The 15,865-nt window shown below is 34.8% G+C and overlaps 1 protein-coding gene across 2 annotated transcripts; it reads left to right on the top strand.

The window, feature by feature from the left end:
* The first annotated feature begins 4 nt into the window (after nucleotides 1–4).
* LOC148310159 (uncharacterized) lies at nucleotides 5–13,971 on the top strand. 2 transcript variants are annotated; one of them, XM_088258956.1, is made up of 10 exons: nucleotides 5–190; nucleotides 269–423; nucleotides 2,108–2,358; nucleotides 3,468–3,626; nucleotides 5,276–5,595; nucleotides 6,371–6,545; nucleotides 7,570–8,074; nucleotides 8,873–8,979; nucleotides 10,081–10,224; nucleotides 11,911–13,971. In XM_088258956.1, exons 1-10 carry the CDS (start codon nucleotides 142–144, stop codon nucleotides 11,978–11,980), a joined length of 1,935 nt encoding a protein of 644 aa, XP_088115082.1. In that variant the 5' UTR covers nucleotides 5–141; the 3' UTR covers nucleotides 11,981–13,971. The 2 variants fall into 2 exon arrangements, with proteins under 2 accessions (XP_088115082.1, XP_088115081.1); XM_088258955.1 differs by having other exon boundaries at nucleotides 30–190; nucleotides 6,359–6,545.
* The last annotated feature ends 1,894 nt before the right edge of the window (nucleotides 13,972–15,865 follow it).

Raw genomic sequence — 15,865 nt, 5'->3', positions numbered from 1 at the left:
TTTTAAATATGGAAACACCTGAATTTGACCCATATATCGATTTTACGGCGGGTGTCTGTCATACTTTTGTCTTTATTGTAAACGAATAATTCGAATCAATTATTGGATGAAAGTTTTTGCGCGAGAGTATTAGTCTAAAATATGCCCGCAAAGCTTATTCTCCTGACGTTATTTTCTCTAAATCTTTACGGTGAGCGAACTATCTGACAGCTGTCATTAAATTTTTCATTGTGATAATAATCTATTTATATTAATGTGTTGATTTTAGTTTTGGTGTTGAGTGACGGAGAATGCCCCGACATACATGGGAGAATTATTTCACCAGGTTTGCACTACGTTCCGGGCCCGGATACGTGCACTCTGTGTATATGTGAAAATGGCCAACCCAAATGGTGCAAGGCAGTTTTGTGTTCGCCACCACAGGTAAGAATTCATGTTTTGTTTTGTACTTCTAGTGACTAAATTATATTAGCTGGTGAAAATATATATTGGTTGCATGTTTATTTTAAATATGCTTCTTACCTTATATTTTTCTCATTTATTTCTTTTAAATATGCTTAAATATGCTTTAATAATTATGCTTAAATATGCTTCTTATGCCTTCTTATGTCCGCCTCCGTAGGGTAATGGTCAGCACGCTCAGCTACCGTTCTGGAGGTCTTGGGTTCGATTCCCAGGGGGGGTCAAATAAATATAAGTGATTTTTTCACTGTAATATTTATTCAATACTACCCTGGACTGGTACCTGAAGCGGAGGGCTGATCACCTTTCCTTCATGTGTAAACGATCAAGATAACACTGCGTTTATATGAAGCAGTGCCCTATGCACCATTGGGGTGCGGATAAGGGTTTATTATCATTTATTCTTATGCCTATTTATTGTTTTTATATTTTGCCATGTATTAGTTTTAGTTATTTAAAAAAAAACTGTTCTTTAGCTTTATTATTTGTGTTCCAGTCTTGTAAACCTTAATCCCATGTCCCAAAATGAGAAATAGAAATTACTCATCGGGAATATTATATATATCGCCCACTCCTTTCAAGAACGTCATAAATCAAAAACTGGATTTTTCAGGAGGACGTTTTAAAAATATAATACAATGTATTAAAAATAAATATCAAGATTCTTATTGATCTTTTTACTGTGCAACAGATCTTTTCAGGTAAAACCAGAAGGTTTTTTCTCCATTTGAAAAATATTTAGTATATTTAAAAAAAGTAATTAAACAATACCTTTTCTTCAAAATGCAAAAACAACACTTTCTGCCCTGTAGCGGATAAATATTAAGTTGAAAATATGTCTCTTTTTTTGGGATATAGTACATTTTCTGGGCGTTCCGAAAACATGCACAACTGAAAATTGACAATTTTTGATTTATGACATTCTTGAAAGGAGTGAGCGATATGACTTATGTATATTATATTTTTTGAAAAAAAAAATGTTTTGTTATGATATGTTTAATAATGTTAAAGAAAGCAATATAATTCCATATTTTTCTATTAACTGAAGGTAGAAAGGGTCTTGTAGTTTAAAATTTATCTTTAAGTTTCATTATGATTTATTTATTGTGTTGGTGTCGAATGTGTATAAAGTGATCACTTCAACCAGTCAATGATTCTATTATTCAAGTATTCTTCTTCATCTTTGTTGACATATTAAAATAAAAGAAAGATGTTCTACATTAAAAAAAATATATAAAATAAAATAAAAATCTCACTCATTAGCATAAACAATAAACAATGAGTTTAAGTCCCTCTCCAAGCACAAGAGCTTAGTCTCTTTATTGTAGGGAACAGCGTAACTAATTTAAAAAATTTTAAAAGTGGAAATGTCTAGCAAATTAATTAAATTATAAAGCAATAATAATTACAATATTTCAGGCTAATGCATAATTCCTTGTTTTATACATTCATCTTTTTTTAGATAAGTACTTTTCGAACCAATGATATACTTAAAAAGAGAAAACATATAATTATCATGTATAAATTGGCTATGGTCATTAATAATGGATTTAAAATAAAAAAAATAAAAAAAAACAATGTTAAAGGTTTCATTCTTCCTAGGTTTCGTTTAAATTAAAAGTATGCTGACAATTTAATATTTTAGGATTGCAAGTCATTTCGGCTCGGAAACACCTGTTGCGAGTTCATCTGCCTGGACGATGCCCTCTCGAAGCACCCGGACTCTGTGCTGGACGGCTCGCAGGACTTCGGGCTGCGACTGATCGCCACGGCGGTGGTGGTCATCCTCTTCCTCTCCATGCTGTTCTTCATGGTCCACCGGCTCCGGCAAAGGAAGCTCAGAGGACATCAGAACCGGCAGATGAACGAAGACCAGCGTAGTCTCGCTAGCATCGGGTAATATAAAATTTTACCTTTAGTTATTCAGTTAATATTGTTAACTGTTTAAAAACATTGTTTGTGGAAAACGCTAAAGCTTTCCCTTAGGGCGTTTGTCCACTACACGGGATTTCACCATCCGGCAGTGCGGTTTTGAAAAATGAAAACGACTACGACAGTTTAGCGTGATCGAATTTATGCACAACGTGTTCACGCACCGACCCGAAGAAATATGGACAAAAGCACAAGCCAATCCAAGCCAATGATCGTTTGAAAACGCTAACTGACGTGCCGGACGGTAAAATTCTGTGTAATTCCGGGTAGTGGACAAGCGCCCTTACGGTACTAAAAACTTCCGCGTGCAATGGTGATATGTATTTTGTACACCATATGAAAATGTGATTTAAAAACTGGAAAAATGTGAAAATTCCTTAATGCTGCTTTTATAGACCATAATTGAAGTTAAAATATAACAATTTGTAATGTTAATTTATAATATAAAAAATACATCACAAGTAGCCGCAGTAGCTAGCGTAGCGGCATGACCGCTACGAAGGTCGACCTTCGCAACTCGTGCTACTAAACATGCTACAATGTGCGCGTGTACGCAAAGCACGGCACACACGCACACACTGAGAAATGTTTGAGTATTGGTGATTTTATAGATTTTTTCATAGAAATTCATCATAGAAATAATCGTATATTCTACAATAACCATATATTTTCACGAACCTTTATTCACATTTAAATATAAATATGAAGTCAGAATAAGCGCTGGCATACTCTTAAGGTGGAGACTGACCGGAGCATTTCGTCGTAACATAACGTCGTAACATCGCTCGCGGCGAGCATCACCGAGCATCCAAAGCTATGGATGGAGCGCTCGGCTCGCTGTACTGACTGCCTGAAAGCTCGCATCGTAACGTTTTACGTTACGACGAAATGCTCTGGTCAGTCTCCGCATTTACTTGTAATTTTTACAGGTTCCTTGAGGTCAAGTTGCTTAGGTAGCTTTTAGTGAGGATAATATGAATTATATTGTTTTCTATACTTCATGTGCTATTTATCAAGTAATTATATGCCATACTGTCTTGTATATATAATGTCCTCATAATGTTACATTCCAGTTATATTGGTGGAAGTCTCGGTTACCTCGGCGGAGGCTGTGAGGACGGTCCATCCCATTTCCCTTCTCTCTGGAAGCCTCCGGGAAACTACTTCCCGCGAGGCGAAGCTCCGCCTCCTTACGATGAAGCGGTGGCCCAGGCGCGAGCGGAAGCCATCAGGTTAGTTGTAATTGACGGTATGATCCGACATTTTGCTGCATGGTCACAAAGTGGCAAAACAGGGAGTGTTTCATGTAATGGTACTGGAACACTTGTGATGCGGAAGACGTTAACGCGCAAAGTGATTACAAAAGTCAATTACAGTGAAACCTCTATCTATCGTTCCTCGAATAATCGTTTTCCCGGATGTATCGTTTATTTTCTCTATCCCGAATTCATTTCATACTAAACTAAACCGCATTGATCGTTTCTCTACCACCATTTACCGCATTTATCGTTCGAATTAAGTTGCATATTTGATACATTTTGTCTGTTTTTTACATTATTTTCAATTTTCTTACAATCAACGGCAACGTATAGGATAGAAACTATCAAAAGCTTGTGTAACCGATAGCAGGAGAGGTCGATATTGATGAAAAGGAGCCGCTGCCTGTGCCTGCATTTCCAGAAGCGTACACTCTTTGAAAGAAAACTTTCTACAATGCACATTCAATAACCGATGCTGATATTGACTTACGAAAATAAAACAATTAAAAAAAAAATTTTTGATCAATAAACAACTCTATTCTTTTTCAAATTCTATTCTGGTTTGTAGTTTTTTTAAAAAATAGATTCATTTGCGTCTGAAACCTGTATTCTTCTTAAAATTTTAGCCTACGAATGGTTACACAGATTGGGAGGCCAGTATCGTATCTACTTGCGTATTGATCTTAATCCCGCATTCATTGTTTTCCCGCATTCATAGTTTATTTTAATAGGTCCCTTTAAAAACTATACTATAAACTGTAATTTATAAAAAATTACAAAGTTATCAAGGCGAGAAGAGCAACGGGACACAAATATATTGAAAATTATAACACTTATTAGGGCGAGAAAAACAAAGCGACACCAATAGAAAAAGAACGAGCGCGACGTATACACGTTTGAATATTAATCTAATCTGAGCATGAAAATATTGGTCCTCCACCCCTTATATACGATTTTAAAGGAGTTGCATGTGGTGGGGACAATATTGTAAACATTTCAAACTTATTAAACTGCGTCTCTTTGTTCTTCTCGAATACATTTATGCCTACAATTTTAAAAACAAATTGTTTGAAAAAATACACAATTTTTGGCATGAACAGGGAGAATGCCGGACGAATTGAAATATTTGTAGCTATCATTCTTCTTCTATTAAATTTTATTATGAACGGTTATAATTATTATTATTATGAACAGTAGCCAAGTGAGTGAAAAGTTATCAAATTGTGATGTGTGATTTACACATGAATTTTGTCTAAATTAAAAAAAAAACAAATCTTTAACTGGAATATGGGAGCCATCAGTAAAAAATGTATCGGGTTGTGGTCTCAAGGTTAGTGTCGCAGACTCTCGAGTCAGAGTTTCCCGGTTCGAACCCTCTTACCACAATTTGATACCTATTTCTAATAATGAGCCGCTAAGGGTCACAGAAATAGTATGAAATTTAAGTATTTTTGTAAATAATAAAAACACAAATATGTATACTTTAAAAAAAAATTAAAATAAAAACATTATTTGGCTAGTAGTTCTCTTTCACCAACCCCCACTGAACATTATCATTAATTTTAGTAATTTAATTTACATTTTGCTTTTAGTTATGACCTAACAATCACATATTTTTTTAGCATAAACAACATGTCTGGATACCACCGCAGCTTCCCGCTGAATGCTGCTACGAACATGGAAAACCTCATAAGGATTGAGAACAGCCACTCCCCACAGCAGAGGGGCCATAATATGCAGTCTTCCAACGATCACAATAACATCTCGCAGTTCCACAACAACGGGAGCAGACTGGCCGCCCCCTTTTATCTCAACAACATATCGTCTAATCACAGCAGTGTCGGGAACAGCATCGCAGATATGAGGGATAGACAAGTTATCGTCATGGGAACCAATCAAGCTAGAAACTTTACAGCACAGCATTCCATTACGAGCTCTGCAGGTAAATACATTTTACTTTTCATTGGTAGGTTAGGTTAGGTTAGGTTAGGTGTGGCATCTTTAAACACTCAATGCGAAACTAGCATTGCAGGTTTAATTCTACTGTTTAATATGTACTCGTGTAGTATATATGTAACCCTGATGATGACAAGGTCCTTGTCGAAACCGGTTGGAGAAAAAATGTACCAATAAAAAAGGAGTTAAAAACAAAGTTGTTTTATTTTATAAAGTTTATAAAATGCGCCACAAAGTATCTGCGAAAAACATTCAAGAAATCAAGTAAGGTTTTATTTCAATTGGTCCTAGTATTATAGCGACATTCTATTGATATTTCGAAATATTAGGTTGTATGTATGCCTGGGCTAATGACTCATCGTTGGCTGGAGCAAATCCACAATCACACGAATCCACGACACAACCAAAATATTATGAATGTAAGCAGTCTAAATAATAAGAATGTATCAATAAAAGGAAATAGTTGAGTGATATTTGACATTAGTGGGACCTGACCTGACAGGCATAGAAGAAGAAGAAGAAGTTCCGAAATTCAATAACTGTGATTGGCAATCATACGTAGAATGGTAAATGTTTCACAGTACATAAAATGACAAGTCTAACTAACTAACCATCCATCATGCTGCTTTTCCGCAGTGTTAGTAAGAGAGAATAGAACGCCACATCAATCTGTTTTTGCAAACAATCTTCACCTCTTCATATTCCTATCTCACCTTCTTAATTGAGATATCGATAATTGAAAAAAAAAGGATTGATTACAGGCAATAATAACTTCATCAGCACTCTCAAGATAACGAGCTCCCTGTCTGCTGTGTCTGCCCGAAACAGGGAACACGGGGACTTCCTGTTCTCTCCCCACTCCGGGTCCAACGCTGAATCTCACTCCTCCACCCAGCCCCGCGTGCTCCCGGCTAGCTCCATCGTTGAACCGAGGCAGTGAGTATCATTTTGTGGGCAGATCCCACTTAGCTTGCGTTCGCCTTTTAACAGTCTACCCTGGAATCGGGAGAATACATTAACCTGTTAACCGGGCGGGACGCATAAATACGTCAAACGTAAACAATATCGGGTACAGGTAGGACAAAACGCTCACTCCTTTCAAGAACGTCATAAATAAAAAATCGTCACTTTTCAGTTGTGTATGTTTTCGTAATGCCCAGAAAATTTACTATATCCCAGCAAAAGAGGCATATTTTAAACTTAATATTTACCCGCTACAGGGCAGAAAATGTTGTTTTTGCATTTTGAACAAAAATTATTGTTTAATTATTTTTTAAATATACTAAATATTTTTCAAATAGGGAATAAACCTTCATGTTTTACCTAAAAAGATCTGTTGCACAGTAAAAAGTTCAATAAGTCGCTTGATATTTATTTTTAATACATTGTATTATATTTTTAAACTTTTAAAACGTTCTCCTGAAAAATCTAGTTTTTTGATTTATGACGTTCTTGAAAGGAGTGAGCGATATGAATATGGTTTCGAAGCTAACCGCTTCTTTATCAAGACTGATTAATACTAAAACTCTATCTACTATATGTTTCCAATCACTCATCATCCCTGATTGTTGACTGTGACTGTCAATCAACAAAAAAATAAAGCCACTTGAGATCTACCTAAGCTTCTTTCCCTAACCGTCAAAATATTTTGAATATTGTTTAGTAGAAAGAGTTTTAGTATTAATCAGTCTTGATAAAGAAGCGGTTAGCTTTTCTAAGCTTTTCTAAGGTTTCTACCGATAGACATTATAATTAAGTTATAATAAAATATTTATAGTGATTTTAAAACAAAGTTACATTTTAATTTTGCTTAAATTGCATTAATCTTTTACTTGGGCTCCTGGTTTAGTTTATATTCATATGTTTTCTATCTGAAGATACACCATTCAATCAATTTCTAGTACTCGGGCTTTTTATATTATCTTTCAAACTTCTTGTAATATTTTACTTTTATTTTCAGGCACAGGACTATACCTCGAATGCTCAGCGCAATGGACGACATGCCGTCTGAGAGTGCCAACTTCTCGCACCTGAAACAGAGGGGACTCCATTCCAAGTCCAATCGGGACATCAACATCTTCCGCCCATCCGAGGAGGCTTCCAGGCATTCCAGCTCCAGCTCCTCCAGGGTCTCCAGCGACGTCAACAACTCGAGGATCTCCAACGAGAACGGGATCAAGCTATCAGGAGACGACACTCGCTTGCTGCTAGATGGCAACAGCCACCGATTATCCAAAGGGAATGTCCTGAGATTCGGGAATGAGATGGCTCAAAGCGACCACCAGAAGGCGGCCAAGGATCTGCCCCGGTCACTGAGCGAAGTGTCCCGACAGCTGGCGGGGGAGATCTCTCGAGTGGAGAGCGAGCCTAGTAGATCTGGCGCGGAGACGGCCAAACGACAGTCTTCTGGCTCACTGGGAAGACTGCTGGAAAGACACCCACTCTTGCCTATGCCGGCAGATACGGTAAGAGTCTAATCACATATCTTTATTTTTAAACTTTATAAAATTAATTAACTTTGATTTCACTGCTTTTTTTACTAACACATACAATTTAACCTACCCGTTTCATTCAAATAACATTTAGGATTTTTGTGTGTGTGGAAGTTTTTGGCGAGAGTATTTTAATGTTTTTAATGTTTTTTTAATTAAAATAAACCCTGATGATGACAAGGTTCTTGTCGAAACTGGTAGGTTAAATTGTATAAATAAAAAACTGGTGAAAACAATGTTAATTAATTTTATAAAATTTATAAAATGTGCTACAAAGTATCTGCGGAAAACTTTCAAGAAATCTTTATTTTTAATTCAAGTTTTAATTAGTAAATACCACCATTTCTTAAAATCTATTGTGACACGTGTTTTGATGCATTCCGCATCATTTTCAAATAGCTTATTATATGTTATAAAACATGGATGCTCTCGTCATGTAACTTCCATCGTTTCAACAAATGATGTCATATAACTTCCATTGTTTTATTGATAATCCTGTTTAAATTCCACTGTTTACATGGATGATCTCGTTGTTTAAATTCCATTGTTTATATGGAGTCTTGTTGTTTAAATTCCATTGTTTACATGTAGTCTTGTCGTTTAAATTCCATTGTTTACATGGAGTCTTGTTGTTTAAATTCCATTGTTTACATGGATGATCTTGTTGTTTAAATTCCATTGTTGACACGGCTGATATTGGTGTTTAAAATGGATTTTTGGATAAGTTTTTAGATTGTAAACACTTGATGATGGTATTTTACTATTTTTCAGACGCCGTGTAGCTGCAGTTATGACTCGGAACCGCTGGCCGTATTGAATGATGACCAGGATGATTACCACAGCGAGTGTGAAAACTGCAAGTCGGCAAATGGTTCCAGGTAAAATGTCCAACTCTAAAAGAATTTTCTTTTTTAGATGGGAGTTGCATTCATTATTTACCTTGCTTATTATGTATTGTCGGCCTCCGTAGTGTAATGATCAGCACTCTCGCCTACCGTACTGGAGATCCCGGGTTCGATTCCTAGGGGGGGTCAAATAAACATAAGTGATTTTTTCACTCTTATATTTATTCAATATTACCTTGGACTGGTACCGAAAGCGGAGGGCTGAGCACCTTTCCTTCATGTTTTAACTATCAAGATAACACTGCATTTATATGATGCAGTGCCCTATACACCATCAGGGTGCGGATAAGGGTTTGAATGAATGAAAATTATGTACAAAGTTTATAGATTATTGAGTGGATTTTTCATTTTTCTAACTTAATAAAAAGACGTTTTATTTTAATCTGTGCTTGGAACAGAAGAGATAATCTAGTGTAGGCCAATCAGGAACTTCTCAGCATTTGCTCATTGCTGGGAGGAAAGTTCTCTTGAGTCGGGATCAACCACTTATATTGGTTTGGTGCTATTGGTTTCGGGATCAGCTATTTTTTATGGTGGCGTTTGGCTGCGTTTTTGTGATCAAAATTCTGGTGATAGTTTTTGTTAATGTAAGGGGTAGTGCACAGAATGAAAATAAAATAATGTACTTACAGTTGCTTCCTTTATTGAAATGAATATAAATTTACTCTGATACTGAAATCAAATAATGGCAAATAATTTATAATATATGGAGATAAAGAAGTGAAGTTAAAATCTAAATTACGTGTCTGCTTCCTTTGACGGCCCAAACAATTCTCGTCGTTTTTCGGGTCCCGGTTTTCAGCATCAGATTTGTTCGGTTCGGTGCTCTCGGAACTCCTCGGCCCTACTCGCATCGGCGCGTTCGGGACTTTTCGGATTTCTTCGGTTTTGTTCGTATCGGCGCGGGACGCAACGGTGTTGCCACAAACTCCTCAATTAAAACAAGCTAGACTATTGACTATCGTCAACAGACCTTCCGTTCCACTAGAACAAGGTTCGACGATTTTGTATCCTAGCTTGTCCTAGCTACATGCTTGAAATAGTGTTTGTAAACGGTGTATATTTTCCTCAAAGGTATTACTTGGACGAATCGGAGGAAGGAAGCGAGCTGTGCGAGACTATGACTCTTCACAGAAGACCGTTACCGGAACACGCAACTGAAGACTTGCACCAACTCCCGACCTCACTCACCTTACCAGTCAAGACCAAACGAAACAGGTTCCTAGTTACTTTATCTAAAGCACTCACTCCTGTATGTCCAAACCCGTTGAAATTTGTAATTTTTTCAAAAAGTCAATATAAAAAGTGTTTGTTTGCGCTGAAAAAATTTTAGTGCATGTTGGTCTTCGGGTCCACCAAAAATCCTAGTTTTAAGTGTGTAAATGGTGCTATGGTAGTGAAGGGTGGTATTGTTTGCATGCTGTGGTAATGATTGTCCTGTTGAAGAGACGGGTACGTCTCGAAACCGGTAGAATTAATTTAGAATGAATTAATTTTACTTGGTAAATTTGTACTACTATTTCGTAAAATCTATTGTGACACGTGTTTCGATGCATTCAGCATCATTATCAAATGCCGTGTGTGAAGCTCTAAATTTTAGAGTTGTGCCCTTGGAACGCTGATGGATGAAGAGAGGATAGCAGCTGTTTCTTTTTTTTTTATCAGTGGAAACATGGACAATAGGGGAACATGTCGCTCACTCCTTTCAAGAACGTCATAAATAAAAAAAACTGGATTTTTCTGGAGATCGTTTTTAAAGTTTAAAAATATAATACAACGTATTAAAAATAAATATCAAGCCACTTATTGAACTTTTTACTGTGCAACAGATCTTTTTAGGTAAAACCTGAAAAAGAGAAAAAAATATTTAGTATATTTAAAAAAAAATTAAACAATACCTTTTCTTCGAAATGGAAAAACAACACTTTCTGCCATCTAGCAGGTAAATATTAAGTTAAAAATATGCCGCTTTTGCTGGGATAAAGTAAATTTTCTGGGCATTCCGAAAACATGCACAAGTGAAAATTGACGGTTTTTGATTTATGACGTTCTTGAAAGGAATGAGCGATGTATCATAACAGATTTGAAGAAATGGTGGTATTTACCGAGTAAAATTTTAATTTACAAATGGATAGAGATTACGACAAAGTGACAAAATGAGATTTTTTTGATCATATCTGTTCTTCACCTGTGCATATTGTTTGTGGTGTATTTGATTTTCTGTTAGTCAATAAGGATTTGTGTTACTTTACGAGTTTACTTTAAATATCAAAATGTAAGGCTCAAGGCAAAAAGTAAGATAAAAATACATATAGTTGACAGGTGAAGCATGGAAAATGACTTTGCAAAATTTTGAGTGTGTCCAAATACTTGTTCACAAATCTGGATTATCTGCAACTGTAGGAGTTATTTTTCTTATTATTTTTTGACATCTCATCAATGATGAAGAAGAATATGGAAATCTGGGCATTTTCATCTCACCAATAGATGTCTCTAGTGAAGTTCTAGTGATTCAAGAATAATGTTTCAAAATTGGTTCATATATATAGAACTTCCAAGAATTTGAGTAGTGTGGTTGTCAATAATGGATAGAATTGGTGAATGTTACACGTGTGTAAAGTGATCACTTAAACCAGCCTATGACGGTCGTCAGCCCCATAAATGCCCAGACTTCCATATTCTTCTTCAACTTTGATGATATGTCAAAAAATAATATGGAAAATGACTTATCGGCTGTTCTCATCAGCTGACTAATGAATGACAGGACAAGGTTGTGATTGAGAGGTTTTGATTATTAGAATAAATCAGTTGGTATATGGAATAAAAGTTAACACATTAAACCTCATCACCAAAAAATTGCCAAATTTTGAAAAGAGTTTCATTAAATTGTGATGTTTTTTCCAGATGTCAGCCCGGAACCAGAGACGCATGGTTCAACTCTATGCCGGGAACGTCTTCATCCGAAGAAGATTAACCGGAGACCATCCAAAGCTGTTAGTCGATGCTGCGTCACAAATTTTCTAGTAAGGCCCTAATTATAAGGTAGACTATTTCGTAATAATAGATGTGTCAATGTGAGAAGATTGTCAGTCGTACTGTATGTATCTGTAGATTGTAATCATTTGGTAAAAAATAACACTATGGAACTGAATCGAATGATTTTTCATTGCTGTAACATGATTTTTTCTTCAACATTCCCTCTATGATTTCGACCAATAAAAGTTTAATTAAATGTTGTATGAGGTATTGATTTGTAACTTAGCTTACTCCAAAAAAATGCTGAAAAAGAAACATATCTGTATTGAATCCAGGCTCAACATTTTATTACTGTTTTATTAAAAAAAAGAGATATTTCAAAATATTAATCATGCTATTCAATATACTTAAATTTTATATTACTTTCATAGGTCTAAGTAATTATTTATTTAAAATTTGAGCGGATAAGTGGTAGAATGGGCTCAAACCTGTAATCTCTGACTCTGATATATATGGATTCATCCATTTTTGCAAGTCAATGCCTCGTCTCTTTGTTTTTTTTTTCATTGAAGTGACAAATTCACAAATGAAGTGGAATTTTCTTGGCCTAATTCAATTATTTGTTTTTGGATATTTTGGATACTTAGCTCATTTTGGAGGATTATATTTTTGATAATGAAAAAGTAAATTTATAAGTATGTCTCAATTTTATTTGTATGTCTACATTGGAATTGTGTACCTGAAATACATAAAAAACCCCAAAATATGTTTGAATTTCTTTCAAATTTACTGTGAACTTTTCGACATGCATTCGAAAGATTAATCTTTTTGACTGAATGTTGGTATTTTGTTTATAATGTTCCTATAGTTTTACTGTGATATTATTTTATTTATGTTAAGTTTAGATTTTTATATTTAAACATATTTTTGTATGTCTATTATTTATTTATCGATATGATATTGATATATAGGGTTATCCAATAAGAGGTTTCATTTTGATATTTGAAAAAAACTAGTATATTTTAAGATAAATCAATGAATAATTATTGCATTGTTAAGAGAAAAGTATGCGATTAACGATGGAAAACGATATCAGCCAAATGGCCGCCACGGCTACGGCTGCAGCACCATATCCTTTTCATGAAATTTTCCATGACCAATTCGCACATTTGCGGCTGTATGTCCTCGATTACTTCACGAATTCCATCTTTAAGGTCTTCAATCGATTGTGGAGCATCGGCATAGACCTTATCTTTCACGTGGCCCCAAAGAAAAAAGTCTCAAGGAGTTAAATCACAAGATCTCGGGGGCCAACTGTGATCACCTCTTCGAGAAATAACACGGCCAGGAAATTTTTGTTGCAAAATTGCGATTGTTTTGTTGCTTGTGTGGCACGTAGCGCCGTCTTGTCGACAATAAACGTCGTCAACATCAATATCTTCCAATTCCGGCCATAAAAAATCATTAATCATAGCTCGATAGCGCAATCCATTCACCGTAACAGTTGCACCAGCCTCACCAGATCGACGAGGAATCGACAAACCTGGGTTTTCGTCAACACTGCGGGCTACAGCAGCAATATTCTCAATTGTTCTTGAGCGATGCACACGGTTTCGATTCTCCACATCACTAAGTTGTCCCAACAGCTCAAATTTTTTAAGTAAGTTTCACTATTGTTGGCCGAGAAGGCACTTTCACGACGACCAAAAAGTGCTTTAGTTTCGCGAACTGTGACTGCAAAATTTTCACCATTTCTGTAGTGAATTTTAACAATTTCAATGCGTTGTTGAAGCGTGTATTGTTACATTTTTATAAATCGCGTAGTTTTTACTTGTCAAATGTCAAAAGATGACAGCTTCAAAAGTGGCAGCTGCCCAGATAGAGGGCTATTCAAAATGAAACTTCTTATTGGAAAATCCTATACATTACTTTAATAAATTTACTCATTTAAATTAGTAAGTTCTTATACTCGTACATAAATTTCTGGCACAAAAATATCTAAAGTTTGTTTATTATTGTGGTTTTTCAGGAATAAATGAAAATAATTATTTTATATATTTTCTGATTTGTATAGAAAATTATTGTTTTCATAATTTCGGCAACATTTTGCTGATACATAAAGGATAGTAGAATAGAACTAGACTCCAATATCTTACACTCAAATATATTAATTTAATAAATAATAAGACTATCTATTGATATTAATTTCAAGATTTTTTTTAATATATATTTTTGTATTAACATTTTTTTGATGTGTTCAAATCTTTTTACACAAATATGGGATTTAATCCTGGAAGGGGCTGTTATCGAGATTGTTATTCATATCTCAACAGATACGGATAAGTTTTTAAGATGGGAATGTGGGAGTCTGGGAATTTACAGGAGTCAAGACCCGTCTTTGGCTGGTTTGTGATAACTTTATACACTAGGCAACATTGACCATTCTACGCATGATTTACCAACCATATAACCCTAATGTCATATATCGCTCACTACTTTCAAGAACCTCATAAACAAAAAAACTAGGTTATTCAAGTTGAAGAATGTTTTTAAAGTTTAAAAATAAAATACAATGTATTAAAAATAAATATTAAGCCACTTACTGAACTTTTTACTGTGCAACAAATCTTTTTATGTAAAACCTGAAGGTTTTTTCTCCATTTGAAAAATATTAAGTTTATTTAAAAAAAATAATTACACAATACCTTTTCTTCAAAATACAAAAACAACACTTTCTGCCCTGTAGCGGGTAAATATTAAGTTAAAAATATGCCTCTTTTGCTGGGATATAGTATATTTTCTGGGCATTCCGAAAACATGCACGACTGAAAATTGACAATTTTTTATTTATGTCGTTCTTGAAAGGAGTGAGCGATATGTATGTCGATGGTCAACATGCAATAGTCAATATCTCACCGGGACCAAATTTTACAGGAGTAGCCAAAAATTATTTTAGTTTGTAATGCATTCAATACGTTTTGATATTGTGTTTTTGTAATCTGACTACAATTTAATAGACTGCGTGTTAAAATCTTTTTTCAGGTGTTATTTTCGGCACACTTTCGGTACGCTTTTCAATTTCCATTTCCATCAAACTCAATTTCAGATTTTTTGTGGGTTTGTAGTTATTGCAGGTAAACCAAATATATGTATATTACGTTTAACCAAAACATTTTACGTTAGCCCAGCCTTCTATATTACCATCTCGATGACTTCTTCATTTCAGCTGAGATATCAATCCAAATTTTAATTATATTTTACTATTCAATTACGTGCCGTAGCCTTAGAATGACAACGTTCTAATCAAACAATAATTTTAAATCAGTTATTGGCATAAATATGTCCTGAAAGTACTAACAAATGTCAAGGGCCTATTTATGTGTCAAGATTTCGATTTCGTCTGAAATTCTGAATTCTTCAAAAACTTATGTGAATATTAATTTCAATCACAATTCTACAAGGTTTCAGTAAGATTATAATAATATTATTAATATTAGAATCACTTAATTTGTTGTCAGTCATTTTTACAAAATGTGAGTATATCGCTCACTCCTTTCAAGAACGTCATAAATCAAAAATCGTCAATTTTAAGTTGTGCATGTTTTCGTAATGCCCAGAAAATGTACTATATCCCAGTAAAAGCGGCATATTTTTAACTTAATATTTACCCGCTACAGGGAAGAAAGTGTTATTTTTGCAATTTGAAGAAAAGGTATTGTTTAATTATATTTTTAAACATACTAAATATTTTTCAAATGGAGAAAAAAAATTCAGGTTTTACCTAAAAAAATCTGTTGCACAGTAAAAAGTTAAATAAATGGCTTGATATTAATTTTTAATACATTGTATTTTATGTTTGAACTTTAAAAACGTTCTCCTGAAA

The sequence above is a fragment of the Brachycentrus maculatus genome, unplaced genomic scaffold, assembly GCF_059751285.1.
Source record: "Brachycentrus maculatus isolate JH-2025_06_01 unplaced genomic scaffold, ASM5975128v1 h1tg000105l, whole genome shotgun sequence".
In the NCBI taxonomy this organism is placed as follows: domain Eukaryota; kingdom Metazoa; phylum Arthropoda; class Insecta; order Trichoptera; family Brachycentridae; genus Brachycentrus; species Brachycentrus maculatus.
The sequence above is the reverse complement of the archived record's forward strand: the minus strand, read 5'-3'. Positions and strand labels throughout refer to the sequence as shown.

Excerpts from the sequence above, each read along its gene's own strand:
- LOC148310159 (XM_088258955.1), top strand. The coding sequence starts at position 142 with ATGCCCGCAAAGCTTATTCTCCTGACGTTATTTTCTCTAAATCTTTAC. Across the intron at positions 2,359-3,467 it reads CGTAGTCTCGCTAGCATCGG|TTATATTGGTGGAAGTCTCG; the intron begins GTAATATAAAAT and ends GTTACATTCCAG. Across the intron at positions 10,225-11,910 it reads GTCAAGACCAAACGAAACAG|ATGTCAGCCCGGAACCAGAG; the intron begins GTTCCTAGTTAC and ends TGTTTTTTCCAG.